This window comes from Channa argus, chromosome 5 (genome assembly GCF_033026475.1).
Source record: "Channa argus isolate prfri chromosome 5, Channa argus male v1.0, whole genome shotgun sequence".
Classification (NCBI taxonomy): domain Eukaryota; kingdom Metazoa; phylum Chordata; class Actinopteri; order Anabantiformes; family Channidae; genus Channa; species Channa argus.
The window spans coordinates 5,815,218-5,836,845 of NC_090201.1; the positions used below are offsets into that span (position 1 = coordinate 5,815,218).

The window sequence follows — 21,628 nt, forward strand, 5'->3', positions numbered from 1 at the left end:
AAAACAACACTGCGATAAAAATGAAATAAATAAGGAATGAAAGTTGATAATTATTTTTATAAGTATATATTTTGCTACTATTACACTATATAAACAAACAAATACTTTTTATTATAAAATAGGTGAAAGAAAAGCTGCTGTATTGTTTTAGCATAAGAAAACATTTTGCTACCTGCAAACTGCCTACCTGTTAGTGTGTTTAATAATAAATGTAAATACATCCACACACAATATCTACACACCTTTTTGGGGGCTTTGTCTATCTGCACAAATTCTATTTTTTCGTTGATATTATTTTCCACCAATTATCCACAGTTGTTTTGGAACATTATCAATTATGTCATTTGTTATGTTTTAAAATGTATTTGATGGATTCTGGAAATGAAACTGAGTTACAGCATCAGTGGAACTTTGTTTCAAACATAGTGGCAAATTACATCAAATATCATCAAGTAAAAAGCCAAACACAAGTGAACATTAAAAAGCAAATCTTTTTTGATTTGTTTAGTTTACAGTATGCTCATCAAAGTCATCTCACCTAACTTACAGTACACATACTAAAGAATGTATCTTTCAACTGCATGTGTGTATAAATGAGGATAAATCAGGCTGAGTGCATTGCATTGTTTTATTAAGAAACAAATTGACTGTGCAGCCATTTTCAGTTTCCAGTTTGAATGATCTGATGCAGTTAAATCACACCACATTTAAAAACTATGTTGCTAAAACATAGAAATAGGGTTTACAACATACCACATATTGTAATAAAACCTAGATGCCCTCCCAAACACACACATTTATACCATTCATTTTCCTCGTAATAGTAAACATGGCGGATGTGACCATTTGTGTGTGGGACAAAATTTGCTGTATTATGTCACCCTTTGATACATGCTACCACTTTTGGTTTTGATTAACATGAGCAGTGTAGCATCAAATGTCAGCATGTTGAGTACAAACAACCATGTAATTCTAAATTCAATCTGAAAGTGCATTTTAACATTCGGTACATAGCATAAAAATACATTTATTCCATCTGTTGTGCTGTATTTAATACTGTCAGTGGCATTTGGCAACTGCAGCAGAACAGACCAGGAACTCACAACTTTTCTCATTCACACAGCTTCACATTTCAAGTTATATGCTGGTGAAACATTCACTTTATTCAATAGGAGTGGTTTATGAAACTTCCAAAGTCCAAAGTTGACTTTAGACTTTAGTGTATGCTGTGTTCATGATGAAAAACAAAAGGTAGGGTTTTAAAAACAGACCTTCAATTTCACTTTTACACTTGAGATGAAGATTTGAGCTTGAACTACGTCCAAATGTTCTCTTGTCCGAAAAAAGGAATTCATGCAGTCCTTTTATTTCCACTGTAGCTTTCCAACATTCCCATACATTTCTTACGGTACGTAACTGGGATGTGATACATTTAAGACGGCAATAAGGCAAAACTATTCTATAGCATCACTGACCAGCACTGTATGCTTCCCTGTTTCCACAGGCTTATTAGCCATATCATCACTAAAGGGTCGTAATGTTCATAAGACCTTTCCAGGATAGTTTTAGACACAGTTTCATCAGATCAGTCTGGGAGATGCTGGTATGACTATAACTCACAGCAAGATGGTCCTAGGTGTTGCCAGATAAACTAGGGAGTCCATTCCTCCATCAGTTATTTGTGCGGTCTGACATGCCGGACCACTTTCTGTTCAAACACTTTCCTCATGGTCTTTTCTATCTGCTTGAGAAAGACTTGAGGAATCCGACCACAAAGGGTGTTGACCGTGTCAAGAAACTTGGTCTGGATGGGGTAGAAGAGTGACTGGAACATGTTGTCCTCAAAGGGAAACTGCAGGAAGAAAAGGCATCACCGTGTCAGTTATGATTTCAAAGCTGTTTCAGTTTAACAGTTTTTGTTTTTTTCTTAAACTGAGCTATCATATAACACACTAAATGGTATTTACAGGGTTGGGGTGAGATGGGGGGGGATGTATATTAATCATAAATTACAACAGAGCTCTTCTTTAAGAGGCTTATCTCTGCAGAGCAGCGGGGAACTGGCTTTGCTGCTGGAGAAAACAAATTCTAAATATAAAAATTGACCCAGATTGATAAATGCAAACAAGGGAAAACACTAAAAGTTGATCTTTTTCTGAGCTAGTATCTTTAAAAAGAACAGTTCCACATGTTGGTAAATATGCATTTTGTGTTATATAGAGACAGACTAAAGAACTAATATCAATAAACAGTAACCTTTATGGTGTTGAGTGGCTCTTTTCCCCACTTTTGCACGTCTAAAGTCAAGTCTAATGTAAAATTGCATAATTGTAATTGTAAAGTCTAATTTAATTTTTACAGCATTTGCTATAAACTTTTAGCTCATATTTATGCAGAAATACAATAAATTGAAAATGGTTTACAAACTTTCAAGTTCTACTGTATTCACAGTTGGATTTATCAGTAAAATTGTAATATTATATATTATAATGCTGTTGACTGTAATTTTATTATTCATCAAAACCTTCTCAGCTGCTGATATTTTGACACGTCTGAAAGAATGCACAGTTGCAAGCCATTACATTAAGGACGGATAACAGCATGACCCTGGATCTGACACACTTGAGAGGAATTCATTGTCGGTAATGTGATTAGTTACATCTGCAAAATGCTCTTTTGGCTCTGTGCTATGTTTCTGCATTCATGTTCAGGTCATCGGTTTAATCAGTATAATGCGATGTATTTGCCCATATTTTAGGGTAAAGCAGTGAATTCAATGTACTTACTGTCAAAATTAATTATTTGTTAGACTTTCACTGTATGTGCAGGTTCAACAGAGGGCGCTATGACGCACCAGCTGTGTCAGAAAAACTTGGATACTTACATCGCGTATTGCATCATAGACTACTTTGAACGCTGGCTGCTTGTCATCATGATACACCCCACGGTTGCCATGGAGGATGGAGACGCCCTCCTCTTCAGCCCCTTTACAATTACTCCCGTACATGCAGTGATCTGGCCTGTAATTCCACTGGCAGGGAAAGATGAAGAGACACTCTGGAAAAGCGACATACAGGACATCAACTTATTACAGGGCACGCTGGAACTCACGCAGTTCAGGTGTGATTACCAAGAAAAATTAACAACAGTGTTTTATAAAGTTAGCAGAACCTTGATGGGGAGTGTTAATGACAGTACATATAGTACCTATTTCCCATGGGTGTTCAATTGGAGAATGGGAGACTGTGGATGCCACAACATATGATTAACATCTTTTTCATACTCAAACCATTCGGTGACCACCTTTGTATTGCTTTGCATGGAGCCCTCACTCTAAAGTTGAACCTAAACCATGTCCCTCAGAGCACAACATACAGACACGCGTTCATGTTTCTTTTTCATTAATTTGTCACCCATGTCTGTACATAAACAGTCCTAAATGACAGAAAATATAGGCACCACACAAGCAGCAACGGGAGGATATGTTGTCCCACAGTGGATGTATCAATATGGATTAAGTGCTCTACATTACTGCCTCATTCATTACTTGCTCTTCACACGGTGTAGGAGGAGGTTTTTTTTTAGGTTTTTGCATTTAATCCTTGATGTCTTTCCAAATCTTTTTCTGGCTTTACTTCTCCAGCATGCATAACGATCAAGTAATATGCTATCAAACTAATGGCATCATTCTTGTTTTTACAGTCTGCCAGTTCAATCTTTTATTTTCTCTTCCATTCATTTATGTGTTAGTACCTAAACAAAGACGGCAAACACCTCGGAAAACGTAACAAGTGGAACCCTTGAGCAAATGAATCAACCTCCAGCTGCTCTGATGCAGCAGCCCCCATGTCTGATGGAGCTGCAAGATGCACAAATCTGTACACACTGTATGTATGAAAAGACAATGTAAACAACAGCGAAGATGCTTGTGGGTAATTGTTCATTTGAACCTTTCCCGACAATACTGTACATTGTGTGGTACAGTTTTATGAGCCGAATATGCAGTATGGGACATACTAGCAGGTAAAACGAATTTAAAGATGTTTGAATCAAGTCCTGATATAAAGAGAGATCAAAGTCTTCACTTTCTGAATGCAGAACAAGCATTAAACAGATCAGAACACGGCTCACAGGCTCATGTGAATATTCTTCTGCAGATAGCGGAGAGCTCAAAGACTTGACATGTAGAACAAACACTTCACTCGGCTGCGATTTCAAGCAAACGTGCCAGCTCTGCCGACGGCTCTAAGCACTTAATGCCCACATCTGGCTGCTGCAGCTGGAACCCAGTCTGCTGCTACAGTCTGCTGTTGCCTACAGCCACAGCCTTATGTGCTTACTGATCCACATTCATAATGTAGACCGGTTCACCAATGAAACAGTCAAATAAGGCACAATTTATGTGAACGTGTTGGATGTGTGAACTTCAATAATGTGCAAAATAAAACTAACCATGCATTTTTTTAAATGCACTTTAATACATATTATGGGAATTTCAGATGATATGACTATACAGGTAAAAAGAATTGTACCTGGGTTGTCGTGGAAGATAATGTTGAGAAGGTCCTGGTCTCCCCAGGTGATATGATTCTTGTACTTCTGATAAAGGGGATGTAGAAGATCCTCCCATGACAGGCCACTGGGGATCATACTGTTCTGAAATACAAACAACATTTACTAGCAAGCAGCTCAGGAGCAGCGTTTCCCCCCAAAAACACATCAAAAGGAGGAGCACATTTACATTCCGGGAGTATTAAGAACTGGAGAGCTGCGAAATTGAGTTGTGAGGGCAGAAGTCTGTGCTGCTAGCGCGGTAATCAGCAAGCTTCAATCACAGCCCACTCACAGCACTCAGCCTGTGACTTGAGTTCCAAGGGAAAAAAAGCTCTTCAAAATGCAGAAGGGAAATCACAGCTCATTTTAGCTTTGTAAAGAGCAGAATGTGAGAAAATATGAGTATGTTTTGACCTTACTCTGAAAAGTGTGCTGCGGATCCTTGTGAGATTCATTAGCATGACGCCGGAGTTGACTCCCGTGACCCCGTAGAAAGGGTGCCGTGCAAAGCGGCTGTACCAGCCAATCTTGGGGACCTCATGCTCCGGAGCCATTGCTGCAAGCTGGGTGCTGTTAAAGGACTTAAGGAGCCTCCAGATATCATCCATGGGCCGCAGGAACAGGACATCAGTGTCCACGTAGAGTAATGAGTCCACGTCCTTCAGGATGACCTGGGAGCACAATCGCAAACATCAGTAGATTATTTATGAGCAGTAGAACTAGAATGGACACGATTACTGCTTTGGGCACATACTTTCAAGTAACCCTCTTTCGCAGACACAGCTTTAGTACTAGACTGTTATTAATAAAACATAATATTAAAGCATGCAACGAGTCTCATGAGGTTCATTTCAAATCAGATCAACTAAATGTTTTAGGAAAAGTGTGACTCAACATTAAACAAACCCTGTGGTTAACTAAGATTCCACAGCCATGCTAGTGGCTATGTTAGGCACAGCAGTGGTTTTGACTGGAATGCTGACAAGTGTTGGTTTGATATGTACTCAGGCAAATATTTGCAAATCATCATTAAAGTATTACTTAGGTTTGTAGGAATTTCTGAAATTGTCTAGTTTTACAGATATGCGGTTACAAACCAAAGAGCTGCAAAGAAGATGAATCGATTACCCGATTACTCAACTGACTTACAATTTGTAAGAGAAATTAATAATTTAAACAATTCACTCCACTGATCAGCTGCACTACTCCAGGGAGAGGCATCAGAGAAGTCAGAACAAGCCTGATCGTACCCTGAACACACACTCTTTGGAGTTCCCCTCAGGAAAAAAAAAAACCTTCACCTGCAGATGAGAAGAACCAGTTTCCAAACTAGATTTCACATGGTACATTGCTTTCCACAGTAGTAAAGTCCCCTTTTTGATGATTTGATGATTGTCTATAAGCTTATTTTTCATTTCAGTTTGAGCTTTTATTTCATTATTAGCTTTGTTAATCTTGCTCTGTCTAAATCAGGGGTTCTCATATTTACTAGGAATATCATGGTATATAATACTAGAAAAAACATTGACATGTTTGCAGTGTCACAGTGTAATGCTGCACAAACAGTTGGCTCTTTCTGACAATCGCTCAGATATCTGAACAAAACTATAGTTACTGTGACTCAAAGGACTCAGAAAGTACTTCAATATTAAACAATTGCCCTGTTCCAGCTTTTCAGAAAGAGTTGACAGCCAATTTTTTCAGAGTCAGGGTCTACTGATAAGGGTGTGATAAAAAAAAAAAACTCAGTATCAAAACAGAGAGGTAATCTGGTGGTGGAGTGTCTAATATTCGCATATCCTCAAATGCTGAAGCTGTGGGCTGCAGTGGCAGAAGAACACGCTGACTTTTATTGTCAGCCAAGAACAATGCGATGACTTGAAGATGAGATAATTACTTGATGTACCCACTGATGGATTGGGCTGTCAACATATGGCTTTACAACGAGAGTTTGGCTGAGAAAAAGCTCATTTTTATAATCCTCACTGGAGATACGCTGTGAGAGTTGAAACCATATTTGAAACAGTAACTTACCAGCATACAGTACAAGGACACAGCTGTCACAAAATTGTATGTATCAATCACATTTAGAATATGCAATACAGACTGAGGTTGCCTGCTAACAAAGAGGATACATTCTGAGGAGCTGTGTCAGTAAAGACAGAAACCCATGAATGAGTGAGAGTATCTGTGCATAAGGAGCTCACTTAAGCCAAACCAAATCCACTGACTGGGCTGCAGTTTGCATGGCCATGAACAGTTTTTGTTGGATTATGATGGATTGGGACCTGGTGTGTCCAGTCCAAACAAAGCTGTAAAACACTTCTTCAAAAGATCAACGGCTTCAGGGGCCGCCACAGCAGAATTCGATTTGGTGTGGGTTTGTGCGCTGGAAGGCCGTCCTGCCGCAAGCTTTCCATTTTATCAGGGCTCGAGACCGGCACCAAGGTGGCCCTTGGTGGCAGGGTGGGGCCAAGCCTGGTGGGGTGGGATTCGAGCCAACACTCTTCTCCATCCCAACCCAATGCTCTACCCATTGACCCCCCAGGCCCCCTTCTTACCGTTTCAAAAAACCCTTTTGACCTTGTATCCAAAGCTGTGGAGTGTAATAATAGGCACTGAAGACATCTCCAAGTAACACAAAATTCCTTTCCAGTAAAAATAGTGCTTTGCAAATAGTGTGGTTGTACTTTTAGTGCCTTACACACCGCAAAATGAGACTGGATGTCCACATGTTTAGCAATTGTGTTGGTTATTACAGCTGCTATGTCTATCATGTTGAGTGAAACCTACCAAAACATTTTAAGGTTCAGCACTGAACAGATCCACCCCGACATTACCACTGAAAGTCCTAATAACGCTAAGGGTCAACACGGCCACTTTGAGCAGTCTGCAGCCACTCAAAATCTGTAAATGTGTACTACTTTAAATTGTTCCTCAAGTACTAAGAGGATTATCTTCATTTTACTTAAAGTACTTTTTTTTTTGGTCAACATTGTAACAAACAGAAATTTTTGAAGCCATTGGTTGGTGACTCCTGTAATCTTAAATTTGAAGACACCAGTCACTGAACAACTGCATAAGACATTATGTTATTATAAAGGCAAGAAAAACCCCTCTTTAAATGTACTGTTTGGGAAGCAAGTAGAGCCTTCTGACAGACAACAATGAAAGAGGTGACGTCAGTATCATTAAATGTTAAAAAAGCCCAACCTGCAGTAACAGAGTTGAGCAAAGAGAATAGACCAGACCAGTTCCCACCCAGCTGACCAGCACTACTCAGCGTGGTTTCTCTTTGTTCTGTACCTTCAAACCAATCTGCTTGTCGATTCTCTCTGAAGTCGGGGAGGTTCAAGAGAACAATGGTTAAAGAATAAAGTGTGCGATGCAGTGCGATCGCTTCTAAGACTGTTTCTTAAACAGGAAATTAAATGTAGGGTTGCAGATTTTTGTTGCATGGCCTCATAATTTTCTGGAGTAAAAAAAAAACTTGATACTGGACAAATCTAGCATAATCCCCAACACGGCAAACAATAGAAAACAAGGCAGCAAAAAGAAAACTGAATCAGAACATCAGCTATATAATGAAACACCTCCTCTTTTAATAACTGCCTTGCCTCCCATCTTTTACGTGAGGTTTTACACCACCCACCCGAGAGTTTTTTTGTTCCAGGAATGTGTCTATATAGTGAGGGCAAAATACCACCAAAATGCTAGCTTCCTATTACAAGATGGATTTAGTGCAGCATATTTGGGAGTTTTCTCTGCTTCTACTTTTGTTTTTTCTATAGTCACCGTGTCTTAAAAGTTAGTAAATTAATAAGTACGCATAAGCGTGTCGATGACGTCATCAATCACATCACATAACCGCCTTTGAAGTTTGCCTTTGAAATTTGCCTACCCAGTGGTCAAGGAAACAATGTTGTATGTATAAAAGGACTGGCATGAGCAACAAGATCGTGGAAGCTGTGGAGCTGCACGGTTTCTTACTGTGTTCTGTGGAATTAAGTTGTTATCAGCTTAATTGTGGAATGTAGAGATCATTGTGTAATAATATGCTCTCTGGAGTCTATAATTGTTACACCATAAGACAACAGTAAGCCTGTCTCTCTATATATGCACGGTCCAGAATCATGATGAATACATAATAATATGTGCACCAAAAAAAAAAAAAGAACACTGTAAGGTGCTCAGTAGGTGTTCCTACATTAATAGAGTAAACAATGGACTTTGACTGCCTCACAGCGAGAGAAAAAAAAAGACGCATGGATCTGTTTGACCTCCATATGTTCATTACATGGTAAGTAAGCTGAGTGCTACTTCACTTTCAACACCAACAGTAAAAGAAAATCAATAGCCAGACATGACTTCCACTTGATAAATTTACTGGACACAGTCTCTGGAGACTACATCTGTTACGTAAATGCTGCAAAAAAGGTGTGAAATCATCAATAACCATGTCAGTAATTAAATAAAAGTGTGCACTGGGAGAACATAAAGGGTGGAAAAATGCCGTTTGGAGCAAAAATAAGATGGATTAATGACCTTTTTTGGAACACTGGTTAATGACATTATGAATGGTGAGAATATAAAAGGGAGATAAGTGGTGCAGCACTTACGGGGAGAAAAAGTCTCTGAGCAGCGCAGGGCTTGAAGAGCTTCTTCCACTCGTCCGCGTTCCCCACAGAGAAGGTGATGGGGTAGACGCTGTACTGGAACTTGGCCGAGATGGAGCGGGGCCACTGTTTCAGCTGGAAATACAGCAACACATTACATTTTACACAGAGGACGTGTCTAATGAGCCCCTTAAAAGGTTGAGTAAGGAAAAGGGCCACTATCAACATCGTTATTCTGAAAACTAATCTCTCTCTCCTTTCAGAGACTTATCCTAAAACAATGAAGTCATGTCTCGAGGTGCTGTGTTTTTTGCGTGGAACACATGGAGATGGCAGGTGTTCTTTTTTTATTAAAAAGCTATAGCCAAAACAAGCGAGAGTACACCCTTAAAAGTCCACAGGGTACTTGTGAAGTTATCCAACCAGTTAGAAACTGAATCCCTCTGTAATCATCAGTTTTACAGTTTGTCCCTGAAAGGAGTTGCTGCAAACAATTGGCAGCGGCTGTGCTGACGTGGACAATCTCCTAACAATGTGGTTCCACATGCACTCCTTGCTATACAAACTCAGCATATGTGCCACATTATCTATGCCCTGACAAGCATGACTCTCTGTTTTCCACGAGTCCATTTTATACACATGGCACCAATTCACAATGAATATTAAGAAAAGCTCACAGGGTTCGGGGTCAGAGTGCTCTTTAAAGTTCATTCATTGTAGTTATGTTAATACACTGTTAGCTACAGTATCAAAATCACACCAGGAACCTCTTTAAAGGTGACTTTGAAGTGACACTGGGCAAAGAGCAGGGTCTCATGTTGATATATTACACTCCAGCCTTAAAGTTAGAGTTAGAGTTAAAAGGGTTTACATGTCTCTAGAGTGATACATTGAGGCAGTGGTAAAACTGCTCTCATCTTTATTCCATGTATTACAAAGAGGTGGAATATTTAACATTTTTTACTTAGAATCAGAAATAATAGGATCATCTAAATACACAGAATATTGCTTTTAGATGTACTACATCACATTTCATGCCTTTTTGTTCAGTTCATGCTGGATTCAACCCGCTGAAGCTTTCTTACCCTTTCTGCAAACTGTGGAGCCAAAGGGTCCTCTGCAAAAATATGAAATTTGATCTTCTTAAGGGTGAACAGGAGGGCTGATTTGACCATGGTAAGGGTCTCATCCAGACGATTCCCACAGGCCACCACAGCCAAGTGCATAACCTCCTCAGCCCTGGTGCGCTTGGTCACAGGTCGGGCCACATTACTCAGAGGTTTACTAGAAAGGACACAAAGAAGAGAGGATTAAAAAGTGCATTCAACTGCCAGTAGTATAGCACAAAAAAAGAAAACAGGAAACATATGCTAGATTATTTTTTTTAAGAAAACTACATTGACAGACTATCTTTTCAATCCAGTGTACTGCAACAACAAGCGCAGAGAGAAAATGTGCTCCATTAATCTAACAAATGATGCGCAGGATGTGCAGTTTTCTCCACCCTACACTGTTTTTAGATCTAAATGGGCCAAGGCCGTATGTGTGTGTGTGTGTGTGTGTGTGTGTGGGGGGGGGGGGGGGGGGGGTTGGCTTTGCTGACAATCACTTTTTTCCCCACAAACCTCGTTTCCCTTCACTCATCACTTGTAAACGTGCCTGTGTGTGCTGCAGGGGCTGCGAAGAGCAGTTTGTAGTCTACAGCAGATGTACTGGATCATAGTCGAGGAACAACATACATCAAAATCAATATATATCAAATCAATATTTTTTATATATATATATATATATATATATATATATATATATATATATATATATATATATATATATATATATATATATATATATATATATATATATATATATATATATATATATATATATATATATGAGATTCAGATTCAAAACTTTATTGTCATTCATTCATGCCACAAGTACGCATATGAACAAGATTTTAATGCGTTTCCACTTGTAAAAACAGAAGAAATAAAATAAAAGTTCTGTAAATAACATAGTAAAAATGTCCCAAATAAATACTGTACACGTGTTACGGATAATCACAACGGCAACAACAACAACACTAAATAATTACTATATAAGATGAAAATAAACATAAATATATAATAATTGAATAAACTATACAAGATAAAGAAAAACAATACCTTAACAATTAAAAAAAAATAAAAAACACTATACAAGAAGAAATAGTGACCACTGTACAAGATTAGCAGGAGATGACTCAATATTGCACCTTCAATGCAATACACCCATGCTAAAGATGAATGCTAAATCAATTTCCTTGTAATTCAGCCTGACACATTTAAATGACAATGTAACTACTATTTCATTTCTGAGTCTGTACAAAGCTCAGCTGCTCAGTTTGGAATAGGCAACACATAGTCACTATAACCTGCAGGCCTTTGGACGATAAGTGGAAGTCAGAGTACCCACGAGAAAAAAAACCCCACAGAACCTGTGTTGTTTCATGTATAAAGATCAGGCTGCTGCTTTCTAAACTTCCATTTTCAGTTGATGTGAGAAGGTTTCCACAGAAACATGGACCAGTTTACCTCACATGTAATAACTTGCTCCGATTCAAATCAGCGAACCCCTTTGTTTGTTTTCGTTTGACACATTGAAAAATCCAAGTGTACCAAAATGCATCACAAGACATCACGGGAGAATTGCCTTGTCCGCTCATTAGGTAATCATATCTAGAGCAGCAACAAGAAAATAGACACAGATATTAGATATTAGTTCTGTACCGGTCAATATTCATATGAGAGAACAATTGCTATGAATTTGGAATGACTGCACAATTAGCATTTATTTATAACTTCTAAAGATTATCGGGACAATAAAAGGAGGAAATCCTTGCATAGACCTCAAACACATCAATATAAAATAAAAACACTGTTTCACACATTAACAATCTGTTACTATAACATATTTAGCAACTAAATCTTTTTAAACAGCAACCATAACTGAATGCATCCAGTCTCATGCAGCACATGTAAGCTCTCCACGTCACTTGTCAGGATTTCACTATTGTTATGGGCATGTTACTTTATGAACATGTCAGCAGCACAGAAATCTGCTTTTGGACAGAGAACAGGTGAAGCATTCAAGAAAAGAAAAGATCACCACATTCATCCTGTTTCCAGACAGACAAGGTGCAAAGTGAAGGATTTCTCTGAAGGACATGAAACCTGTGCCTTCACACACACACACGTGCGTACACACACACACACACACACACACACCTTCCTCAGTAGCTCTGCAAATTCCCAGTGGTTTTTGTTCTTCCAAGCTCAAAGGCAACTGGGCCTTTTATCTGATGTAAAAATTCACCCTCTGCAAAATAGCACTGCTGTTAAGTGAAAATGCATCAATACCTATATCATCCACTATGATGGGAAGCAGTTCTAGGATGGAGGAGCCTGAAGCTAAGGCCAACATTTATGTGTCCTCCACACACACTGCAGCGGGGTGGTTGTATTAACATGGTCACAGCCATAGGGAGTGAAGGGAGGCACACAGAAAGAACAGAGAAAACACAGGGAGACACTGACAGAGGACAGCTTTTTTTTTTCAGGGAAGGGGAGAAAAGTATAAATTGTTACTTCACATGTCATGACTTCTCACTTCCAAGAGGTACCGATTTCCTCTGAGCCTGAAAGGAACAAATAGTCTACCAAATAAAATGGATGGGAAGAGATAAGAGTGGAATTTGACAGGTGGGTTGCAGGGCAGTCATCAAGCGTGACACTTCGTTTTCTGCATGGCTGAGGGACAATGATGAACCGCAGATTAGGATGAATGAGAAGGTGCTGAGAAATCTGTCAGCCATGTTTCAAAGGCTAATGCTCTGTCAAGGTTGTTGAACACATATTAGTGTTTTCCTACTGAAAATGCACTACACATCTACACGCGTGTAATTACACTGCATTTAGTGATGCAAAATAAATGCATTTGAAATGGATTCTGCTTACAATTGGATAAAAAACACATTTCCACACACACCTCTGCTCATTTCTTTGTTGCATAAAACATGGCCTGCACTCATGATGTTTTGTGTTACAGCACTGTTTTCCACATCTGGAAGTAGTCAGAAACAACAGAAGAGGTACAAAAAAGAAAATTTAATTCATCACTGCCTGCTGAAAGAGCAGAAGAGAAGCTCTCTGGCTACAAAGCACCACTGCCAAACCTTTCCAATCACATAAGGAAAGAAAAAGCAGCACCTTCAGATAATGTCAAAGAAAAATGTACATGTGCAAAACAAAGAGACGGAGTTAAAACTACACCAAAGAACAGCCTGAAGGCATTTCACTCATCATCATATAACTGTGTCACTTTGATTTGAACCAGTGGGCATCAAAGGCATTTAACTGAATGGGCTCCTGACCAACTGGACTGAAAGTTTCCAGGACATGTGGCAAAGCAGAGAAAGTTGTGAGACTTCAGAGGAGAACTTCAGGGGATTGGTCATGAACCTGGCTTAAATCCAGGTACCAAAGTATCTCGATAGTGAAACCCAGTCAATCATTCACCGAGCAATGTAGGACTCCATTATAGGGGCGTCCTATTCATGTAAAGTAGCTTTCACACGTTGTTCTGCATGAAACAACTCATTTAATACATAATACATAATGAGATGTGTAAGCTCAAAGAGTGATGGATTTAATCAGAACTGGATTTGGACAGCCTTAAACTTGAACTGGGTATGCTTCTAGGGACCCTAACAATCAAACAAAAACATTTTTTGGTGGTAAATGTATTGACTAAACCGCTTTGAGGAATAAACTACAATGTTCCTTCTCATTTGCATTCGTCAATCAGTACCAAGTTATGCTCACCTTTTTCCCCTGAAGTCAGATACATACTGACATGCACATAAGTCTGTTCATACTACAATCGGGGGTACACTCATGGACCCATTGCACGCATGCTCACTACAGAACATGACAGCAACTCTGGACAGTAGCAACAGTGAGAAGCCCTCCTTTGTGTGTAGAAATTGAGTGGACAACTGGAAAAAGTGAAAACATAAAAATAGTATCTTTAAAACGAAATCCAGCTTAAAGCCTCTGGTTTATTTTTCTGACATGTGCGCAGTGGCTGCAATGGCCCTATAGTCCACATGAACCCAAAATGCTTGGGAACTGCTCACAAACATTGCAGTTGTCTCTTTTCTGTCTAATCAAAAAAATGAACCAATGTTTAACTGTTTATAGAGATCTATAAGTGTCCTTCCAATAATACTTGTTCTAATAATGATTGTTTGGCAGCTTGACACTTTTAGGCCTTGGATTACAAATCCTGCTATTAAGAAATGTTGGATTTTACCCAATGCAACTCTTTGTATCATTTTATTTTCCCCTTCCACTTCCTCTATGACACACTCTTGATGTGTTGATTTAAAAGAGAGTTAACCAATTTAACAGAAACATACAGCTGCCCCCAATGGGACTTACACACCCTCTCCAATCACATCCATCTTACACAAGCAGGAGAGTGTTCAGTCATGCAAGATGACATTTTTATAGCTATGCATAGGAACATTACTTAACTATATTTGAAGTGACAGGGCGAGGGATTTGTTGCAACACAAAGCATCAACACCTATCTAATCCTGTAGGTGCCGACCTTAATTCAATTTTACATAGTAGAAAGAGGGGTGACAACTTTATTATTCTGCATTTGATACACATGCTGAAGGTGATAAAGAGATCAGTAACTTGCAGTGTGAGGTTCTGTTGTAAGGATAATAAACAACTGATGTTCAACAAATGTTCAGGGCTGCAATGAACCACTTTTTTTCTATGAATTAATATGTGAATATTTTGATTGACTGATTCATGCTTTACTAGGTAACATATTTACAGTCTGATGTGACATCTTCGAATAGATTGTTTTTTGTTTTTTTTCCAAATCAACAGCCTAAAACGCAGCAGGACGTCTTCTCTCTATTTTTGGCCACGGGAAGTACGGTGATGTGTCAAGAGGAAATGATATGATTAGAAAAAAACAGGCTTGTTTGTCTATTAAGCACGCAGCACAGGAAATCTGTCCAGATACAGATGTTACAGAATAGAATAGAGGGTTGACCTCGAATATTTAAAAAACTAAATAGAGAAACTGAAGCGTGTGCCATAAAAATGTACTTCTATTTACATGCCTATCCTAGTTATGATTCATTATTAATGAATTACTATTAGTATTTTTTTAGGCAGCATACCTATAGAGCTTAGAGGTTATGTAGTTGGCAAAGTAAAGCAAAAAAGGGAAAAAAACACATTAACTCATGGATTTAAATATTGGAAAGTTTTAGCCAGATGTTTATTGTGTTCTTCTTTGTCAGAGCAGTCAGCTTTTTCCAAACTGGTTAGTCTTTTTTTTTTTTTATGGCCACCGCTGACCTCTTCTACCTCATCTCCCTTATCAGTGCTGAGCACACATGGAGGAGTGTGGTTTCTAGGAGGACGCAAAGGTCCTTTCTCAATGTAACGCCTTGATGGCTTTTATCTACCAAACACTGTCCCCAACCTCTAGTCTGGTTTTGGACTAGCATACATATTACTGTCTGCAGGCAGAGCAGGAATCCTCACAGTCTGGCACTCAACCTGGAAGGAAACACAAGGATTGGATGAAGCTGAAATTAGAAAGCTGGAAGACAAAACAAAACTGCTTCCATCCTTGGACAGAATTGACAAACAATGCCTGTTGTCTAAATTTGACAGCCTGTGACAGACAGGATGATCATCTGTCAGGGTGCAGCTTCAATTTAAACCATCTAGAAGAGGAAATCACACCTGACAAGCTGTTCACTCCCACATAAATGGTTTTGGCAGACGCTGAGTTGGAGGAGTTTTCATTCTGTGCCGTTTCCAGTGTTATCTTCATAAGTGTGGAGAGCGGCAATCTATTCCGAAAGCATTTGGTGTTCATTTGCATCACTAATTAACTACCATTTATGTCTCTCAAGGTGACCTTTAGCCCTTCTAAAAAAAAAGCTGAAGATTTAGACAGAAAAGCGTCGGACACCAAGGCTCGCACAATCAAGATTTAGAGGTCAGGTAATGATTTATCATAGTGTTGTGCTATTGTTTGCTGCTCTCTCTGCACACACTGCCAACATTTCTACTTAATCACATTAGTCATGCTCTCTACTCACATTTCAGCCAGATATGTGAGCAGCCCCCTGATTGCAACAGCATGACTCACAGTCCAACAAATGAGAGAAAATAATGGACATAAAAATGCAGCCAAGCAGATGTCCATATGCATGCTTGAAGTGTCCCTTGACAGATTATGTTGTGAAGCCTGCGTCCTTGAGCATGATGTAGGCAGTTTGATGGAGGGCGCACGTCTGATCCAAAAAGCATGATTAAGCCCACTGACACACTCACTCTTTAACTTTAACAATAGGAAGGATGAGAATCGGCAACGCCAAGTAGGTAGCTTTGCGTCTATATGTGTGCACCAATGGGAACAGGCGCAAAGGGGGCCCATAATCGACAGACGAGAAAGAAACAAACTCGCCTCACCTCTTTGCTTTCTCGTTCGCCCCTCTATTGATCGATTTCCAGTCTTTGCGCCCCTTGTACGGTTCTTCCGCACGCACGCCGACTCCAGCGGATGATTTCCTGGCAAACTTTGGTGCAACATCACGTCCAAGCTCAGGGGGCGACGGCGAAGAGTTGCCTTCCTCCTCCTCTACAACTTCTTTCAGCAGCGGATCGTCCGCGGCATTGCCCCCCAAAAAGTACAAAAGTAAGAAAACTCCGAAACCGACGGCGATCACAACTACTTTGCAGTGGATCCGCATGGTGAGACCGACTTGTTGCGGATGGAAGAGGAAGACGGGGCTTCGCTCATGTCTGCGAGTGAGGGATGGCAGCCAGAGTTGACATTTTGTTACCGCTCCCCGCTCGCATTTTTCTGCAGATGATGATGGAGAGCGGAGAGCAGCTTCTCATCGTCCATGGAGGATTACACGGCGAAGGCGTGGCTTCTCCAGGATTACCGTAATCACCGTTTTATGACCGCGCTATTATATTGTGCAACATTGTAAGAATGAAAATGCAGCTGATTAAATATATGTTTTTATTTTATCTGTGGTATAGCTAATTTTACAAGAAATTACTATGTTAATATCTTCTGATAAGCAATTCAAGTCGAATAAAATACTCATACTACTTCATAAAAATATAATCAAAATGTTCTGTTTAAAGTGACAACTTTCACCAATTTAAATTTCTGCAGTTACTCATAACCTAAATGATCGGTACACAGTTGTTTACATGTGTCTTAAAACAATATCCAGGCATCCACTTGAACACTGGACATAGCTGTATATGCTTTAATCACTCCCTCGTCTATGGGACTTTCCAAAGGCTTTAGATTGGAGGTGATGGGGATTAAAATCCACAGTCATAGTTCTGTCAGTAATTTATTCAAATGTGTATATAAAGTTAATATAAGACTGGGTTAATAAGACCAAATGTATATCCAGCAATATCAAAGTGTTTTAATGTGAAACTCCTTTTCTATTCTTTAGTCAGTACTTCACTGATGAGATGCAATGACTACAAAGTAACAAAAAGAATATATTTTGTACTTGAAAGGGGACAACTTCTGAAGATAACCACACAATGCAACTCATTTATAAGGTTGAAACCTTACATTGAAAAATGTTTCAATACCCTTTTGCATGGAATGGGATTATGGATTTTGTTCCCACGTGTAAATTTCTTGTGATTGTTCTATTAAAGCACAGTACTGCCAAAAGGACTCATCATGTTTCAGTGTTCATTCACACACTTGACTTTTGTTTTAAGACAGAACCAATGTGAACCTGCACTTTTCTCCACTGCACCGCTTGACACACATTGGACTTTGAGCAACAAAAAATTGAAGATGTCCCCCTAATATTCTGGAGATAATGATAGTTTTGTAACTCTTTATAAGTCAAGTTACTTACCACTTGGGAAAAGATTTAAATATCATGCTCAAATCTGCTTTTAATATCCATAGGCGTGTGCGCATGGGGCAAAATGTATTTACCCAGCACTATTTTATTGCGCTGTTACACTTTTTATTACGGTGAAACATGGACGCTACATGAAAAAGCAGAAAGTAAAGCATGTTGGGACAACTCACTGTTTATGGTGAGTGTATGGGTTGTTAGCTATTTTCGAAATGTGCCGTGTTTCATTGACTGCCTCTGAGGTGATTTCAACAGTCACTGCATACGGTTTAGAGTAACGTTAATGGCGTTAATCTGTCAGCTAGCGATACTGCTGTGCTAAATTAGCCGAGACCCACGAGCAGACCACGTTAGCAGGCTAGTCGCGAGGTAACGTTAACCACGAAGTCAAACTTCCTTTGAAAATGTGCAAATAAATTTACCATAAAGACAGATATGTTCACATACTATGTCCTTACAAAGGGAATGCATGTAAATCAATAAAACTCTTAATATTGACGGAACTAAGACCTTGAATTTCTTAGGTATATTTACATTAGTTCTCAGCTTCCCTAGAAGTAGCAGGATAAGGCTGTGAGTTAATGTGTGAAAAAATACCTTTAAAAAGTGCTTCTTCGTAGTTGAGGGCTGCGCCGAACTTAGTTATCAACTATTACACTCATTAAAACTGATTACCAATGTTGCGATAGATGCACATTTTGTCAATAGGCAATACCTTTTCAAATGTGCAGATTTTTAAATGTAGTTTGGTATGAAGGTCATGTTTACAGGAGATAGTGGAAAGCGCGTGTTCGTTCGTCCCGGTAACACAACAACAATGTGAAACGTTAAACGTTGTTTGACACTAGGAGTGTTTCCAGATCTCCGTGTTAGTGTGTTACACACACTGCTGTGTCCAAACGCGAGATTGGTCACAACATCAGGTATACAGTCAACCACAAGGTGGCGTGCTAGTCAGCTGAACCATAATGCATTTCACAGCCGGGTAATTGATGTGGTGTACAGTCCTAAACAGGCGAACTGGACCTTAAACATTTTCTGTCATTTATGCTACAGGTCTTTAATACATCGGTATTCATAATGATAACTCCTGCCTTTGACCTGAGCCAAGATCCCGACTACCTGATCCTCGGCATCCGTGTGCCGTACACCAGAACATCAGAGTTTGATCTCTTCATCGATGGGACAGATTTCAAGTTCTACGCAAAGCCCTACTTTCTAAGGTGAGTTAAGAGAAGGGAACGAATGCAACAGTGTTTACACTTGGGTTGTTAACAAGGGACAGATGGAAGCAAATATTTCAGGAGCTTTATCAAGCTGCCCAGCTATGTTGCATTTTAATTTGCATTAATTTTTATTCTGACCTTGGTGCTGGTCTCAAAATCTGTAGAAAATTGACAGGATCAAAGAAGAAAACTGGGTGTATTCATATTTTTTTTTTCAGATTAACTCTTCCTGGAAGAATAGTGGAAGATGGGAGAGAAAGGGCCACATTTGATATTGACAAAGGTAGGTCACTGTTATGTTATAATATATGATAGGACATTTCACAGGAGCATGGCACAGGCACTAATGCAACTCACAAGTCTGGGCAAAGGTGCATGTGGGCATGTAGGAGGAATGCATTGTGGGAAGAGTTGGGACGGGTTGCAATAATGGCAAACTAAATCCGTTTTTTTGTTTTTAACAGCAGCAAGGCAGGGAAGGAGGGAGGCTTAGGTCTCTAAGACCATCTGCATACATATACAACAGTCAAAATACCGTTGAAATAAGTTACATGTTGTAAATAGGTGAAGCAACTGGTGCAATGTGAGCCGAGCTGTAGTTTTTGAAAACTCTGAGGATACAGGCAAAATTAAATCTAACTATTGCTAGTATTGATAAAAACATGCAAGGTAAATTAAACTCAGTTGTTTTGTCAATATATTATACTATTGCACATACACTGTCTCACACCTGCTCTGATCATCTTTTTAGTTAGGGTTTAAGTAAGGTCTTGTATTAATAGACCAAGTAGAGTTAATAAGAAATTAAGAAATAATAAGAAAATTGTTAAGAAATTATTTAGAGGTAATTGCCTTAAGTAGATCTGTTGGAGCTGAATTTGCCCAACAGGAGTATGTTTTTGAAAATTGTTTATGAATTGCACCTGAGTTTGCAATTGAAATGAATCTCAATGGTCCCCAAAATGGTATTCATATTTGACCAAATAAGATTCTTCTTATTTAAGTATTTACTGTAGTGTTCTTGTTATGAATGGACGTCGCGTGGTCTTTGGACCATAGTTGTGCCGAAAAGGGTTAGGAAAATAATGAGTTGAAGGGTCTAATATTTTCATCAATTTTATTTCCTTTTAAGTACATATAGTGCTTATCTCATGCATTTCTATTTTAACCATTTCTGATTTTCTTCTGACTTTTCTGTCAACTGGTGGGAAGAAAAAGATTGTTAGAACTTTTTTTTAATAAGACTTACTTATGCTATGGCAACATATTCATACTTCATTTACATAAAAACCCCACACAGATGCTAAACCACCGAATAACTATCAGCCTTGAACTGTATGCCGTTCAGTTTCAGTTCAATGTATTTAAAGTAAAGTACCGCTCATACAAAGATTAATTGTCTTTTCATCAGTCAGACGGTATGATTGAATCCATATTATTACCAAGATGAGTTTCCAATTAACAGAAAGAGTTTGGGGGATTTTACTATTTGATCATCGCATTTTAGCAAATGAGCTCACACATTTCAGTAGAGTTGCCAGTAAGATTCCTTCACTTTGAAAGCTCTTGATGGAGGTGGCTGTTTCAGTTGCACCCATCAGTGTAACATCACCTACTGTAAACTATTATATCATCCATTTAATCTCACCATGATTGTCACATGGCCACCTTGATTGAAGCATTTATCCTTGCAACCTCTTTCCCTCCTTATGTCTGTCACAGTACAGTGCTCTGCTGATGATTTGTTGTTGGCAGCTATACTGTAGGTATTTTCGAAGTGCTTTGGCTCCTCAAATACGGCTGCTGACACTGATAAATCTGTCTGCTGATTTCTGACAGCAGACTTGAAGCTCTGTAGCACAAAATTCTTCTTTTTACTATGACATTAAGCTACGTCATCTGAATCTGGTGGTAATGTATAAAATGTAAAATGACCTCACATTGAGCCTTCCATGAGGTAGGAGGTGCCTACACTTGTCATTAACATAAGGGTTCAGAGATGTGTATGTGAATGTGTCCTGCACTTGGAAATTGTCAGGCAGTGGGCAGGTGTTGGACTTACATGTGGTGGTGGCATATGATCTTTGAAAGAGGATGCTCAAACGTTAAAAGACATCTGCTTAAAGCACCAGAAAACTGATCTGTGACAAATGTTTATGCTAGCAATAGACAAGTGCATTGCTTCACATCATATTGATGATCAGTCTCACTCTACACAACCAAGAATCATGGTTCTA

General features: G+C 39.1%; 2 protein-coding genes across 5 annotated transcripts in view; one reads left to right on the forward strand and one right to left on the reverse strand.

Moving 5' to 3' along the window:
- Positions 1-612: 612 nt before the first annotated feature.
- gxylt2 (glucoside xylosyltransferase 2) lies at positions 613-17,223 on the reverse strand. Its single transcript, XM_067504654.1, has 7 exons — positions 16,724-17,223; positions 10,256-10,454; positions 9,174-9,305; positions 4,974-5,225; positions 4,533-4,656; positions 2,885-3,057; positions 613-1,852 (listed from the first exon to the last, which is right to left on the reverse strand). The coding sequence occupies exons 1-7, from the start codon at positions 17,002-17,004 to the stop codon at positions 1,676-1,678; spliced, it is 1,338 nt and encodes a 445-aa protein (XP_067360755.1). The 5' UTR covers positions 17,005-17,223; the 3' UTR covers positions 613-1,675.
- A 1,028-nt stretch (positions 17,224-18,251) lies between these two features.
- shq1 (SHQ1, H/ACA ribonucleoprotein assembly factor) overlaps positions 18,252-21,628 on the forward strand; it is a 47,813-nt gene continuing 44,436 nt past the window's right edge. The window contains exons 1-3 of one of the 4 annotated variants that reach the window (XM_067504667.1): positions 18,252-18,346; positions 19,222-19,388; positions 19,610-19,674. In XM_067504667.1, coding sequence (XP_067360768.1) covers positions 18,344-18,346; positions 19,222-19,388; positions 19,610-19,674 — 235 coding nt within the window. In that variant the 5' untranslated portion in view covers positions 18,252-18,343. The other 3 variants (XM_067504670.1, XM_067504671.1, XM_067504669.1) reach the window with 3 other exon arrangements.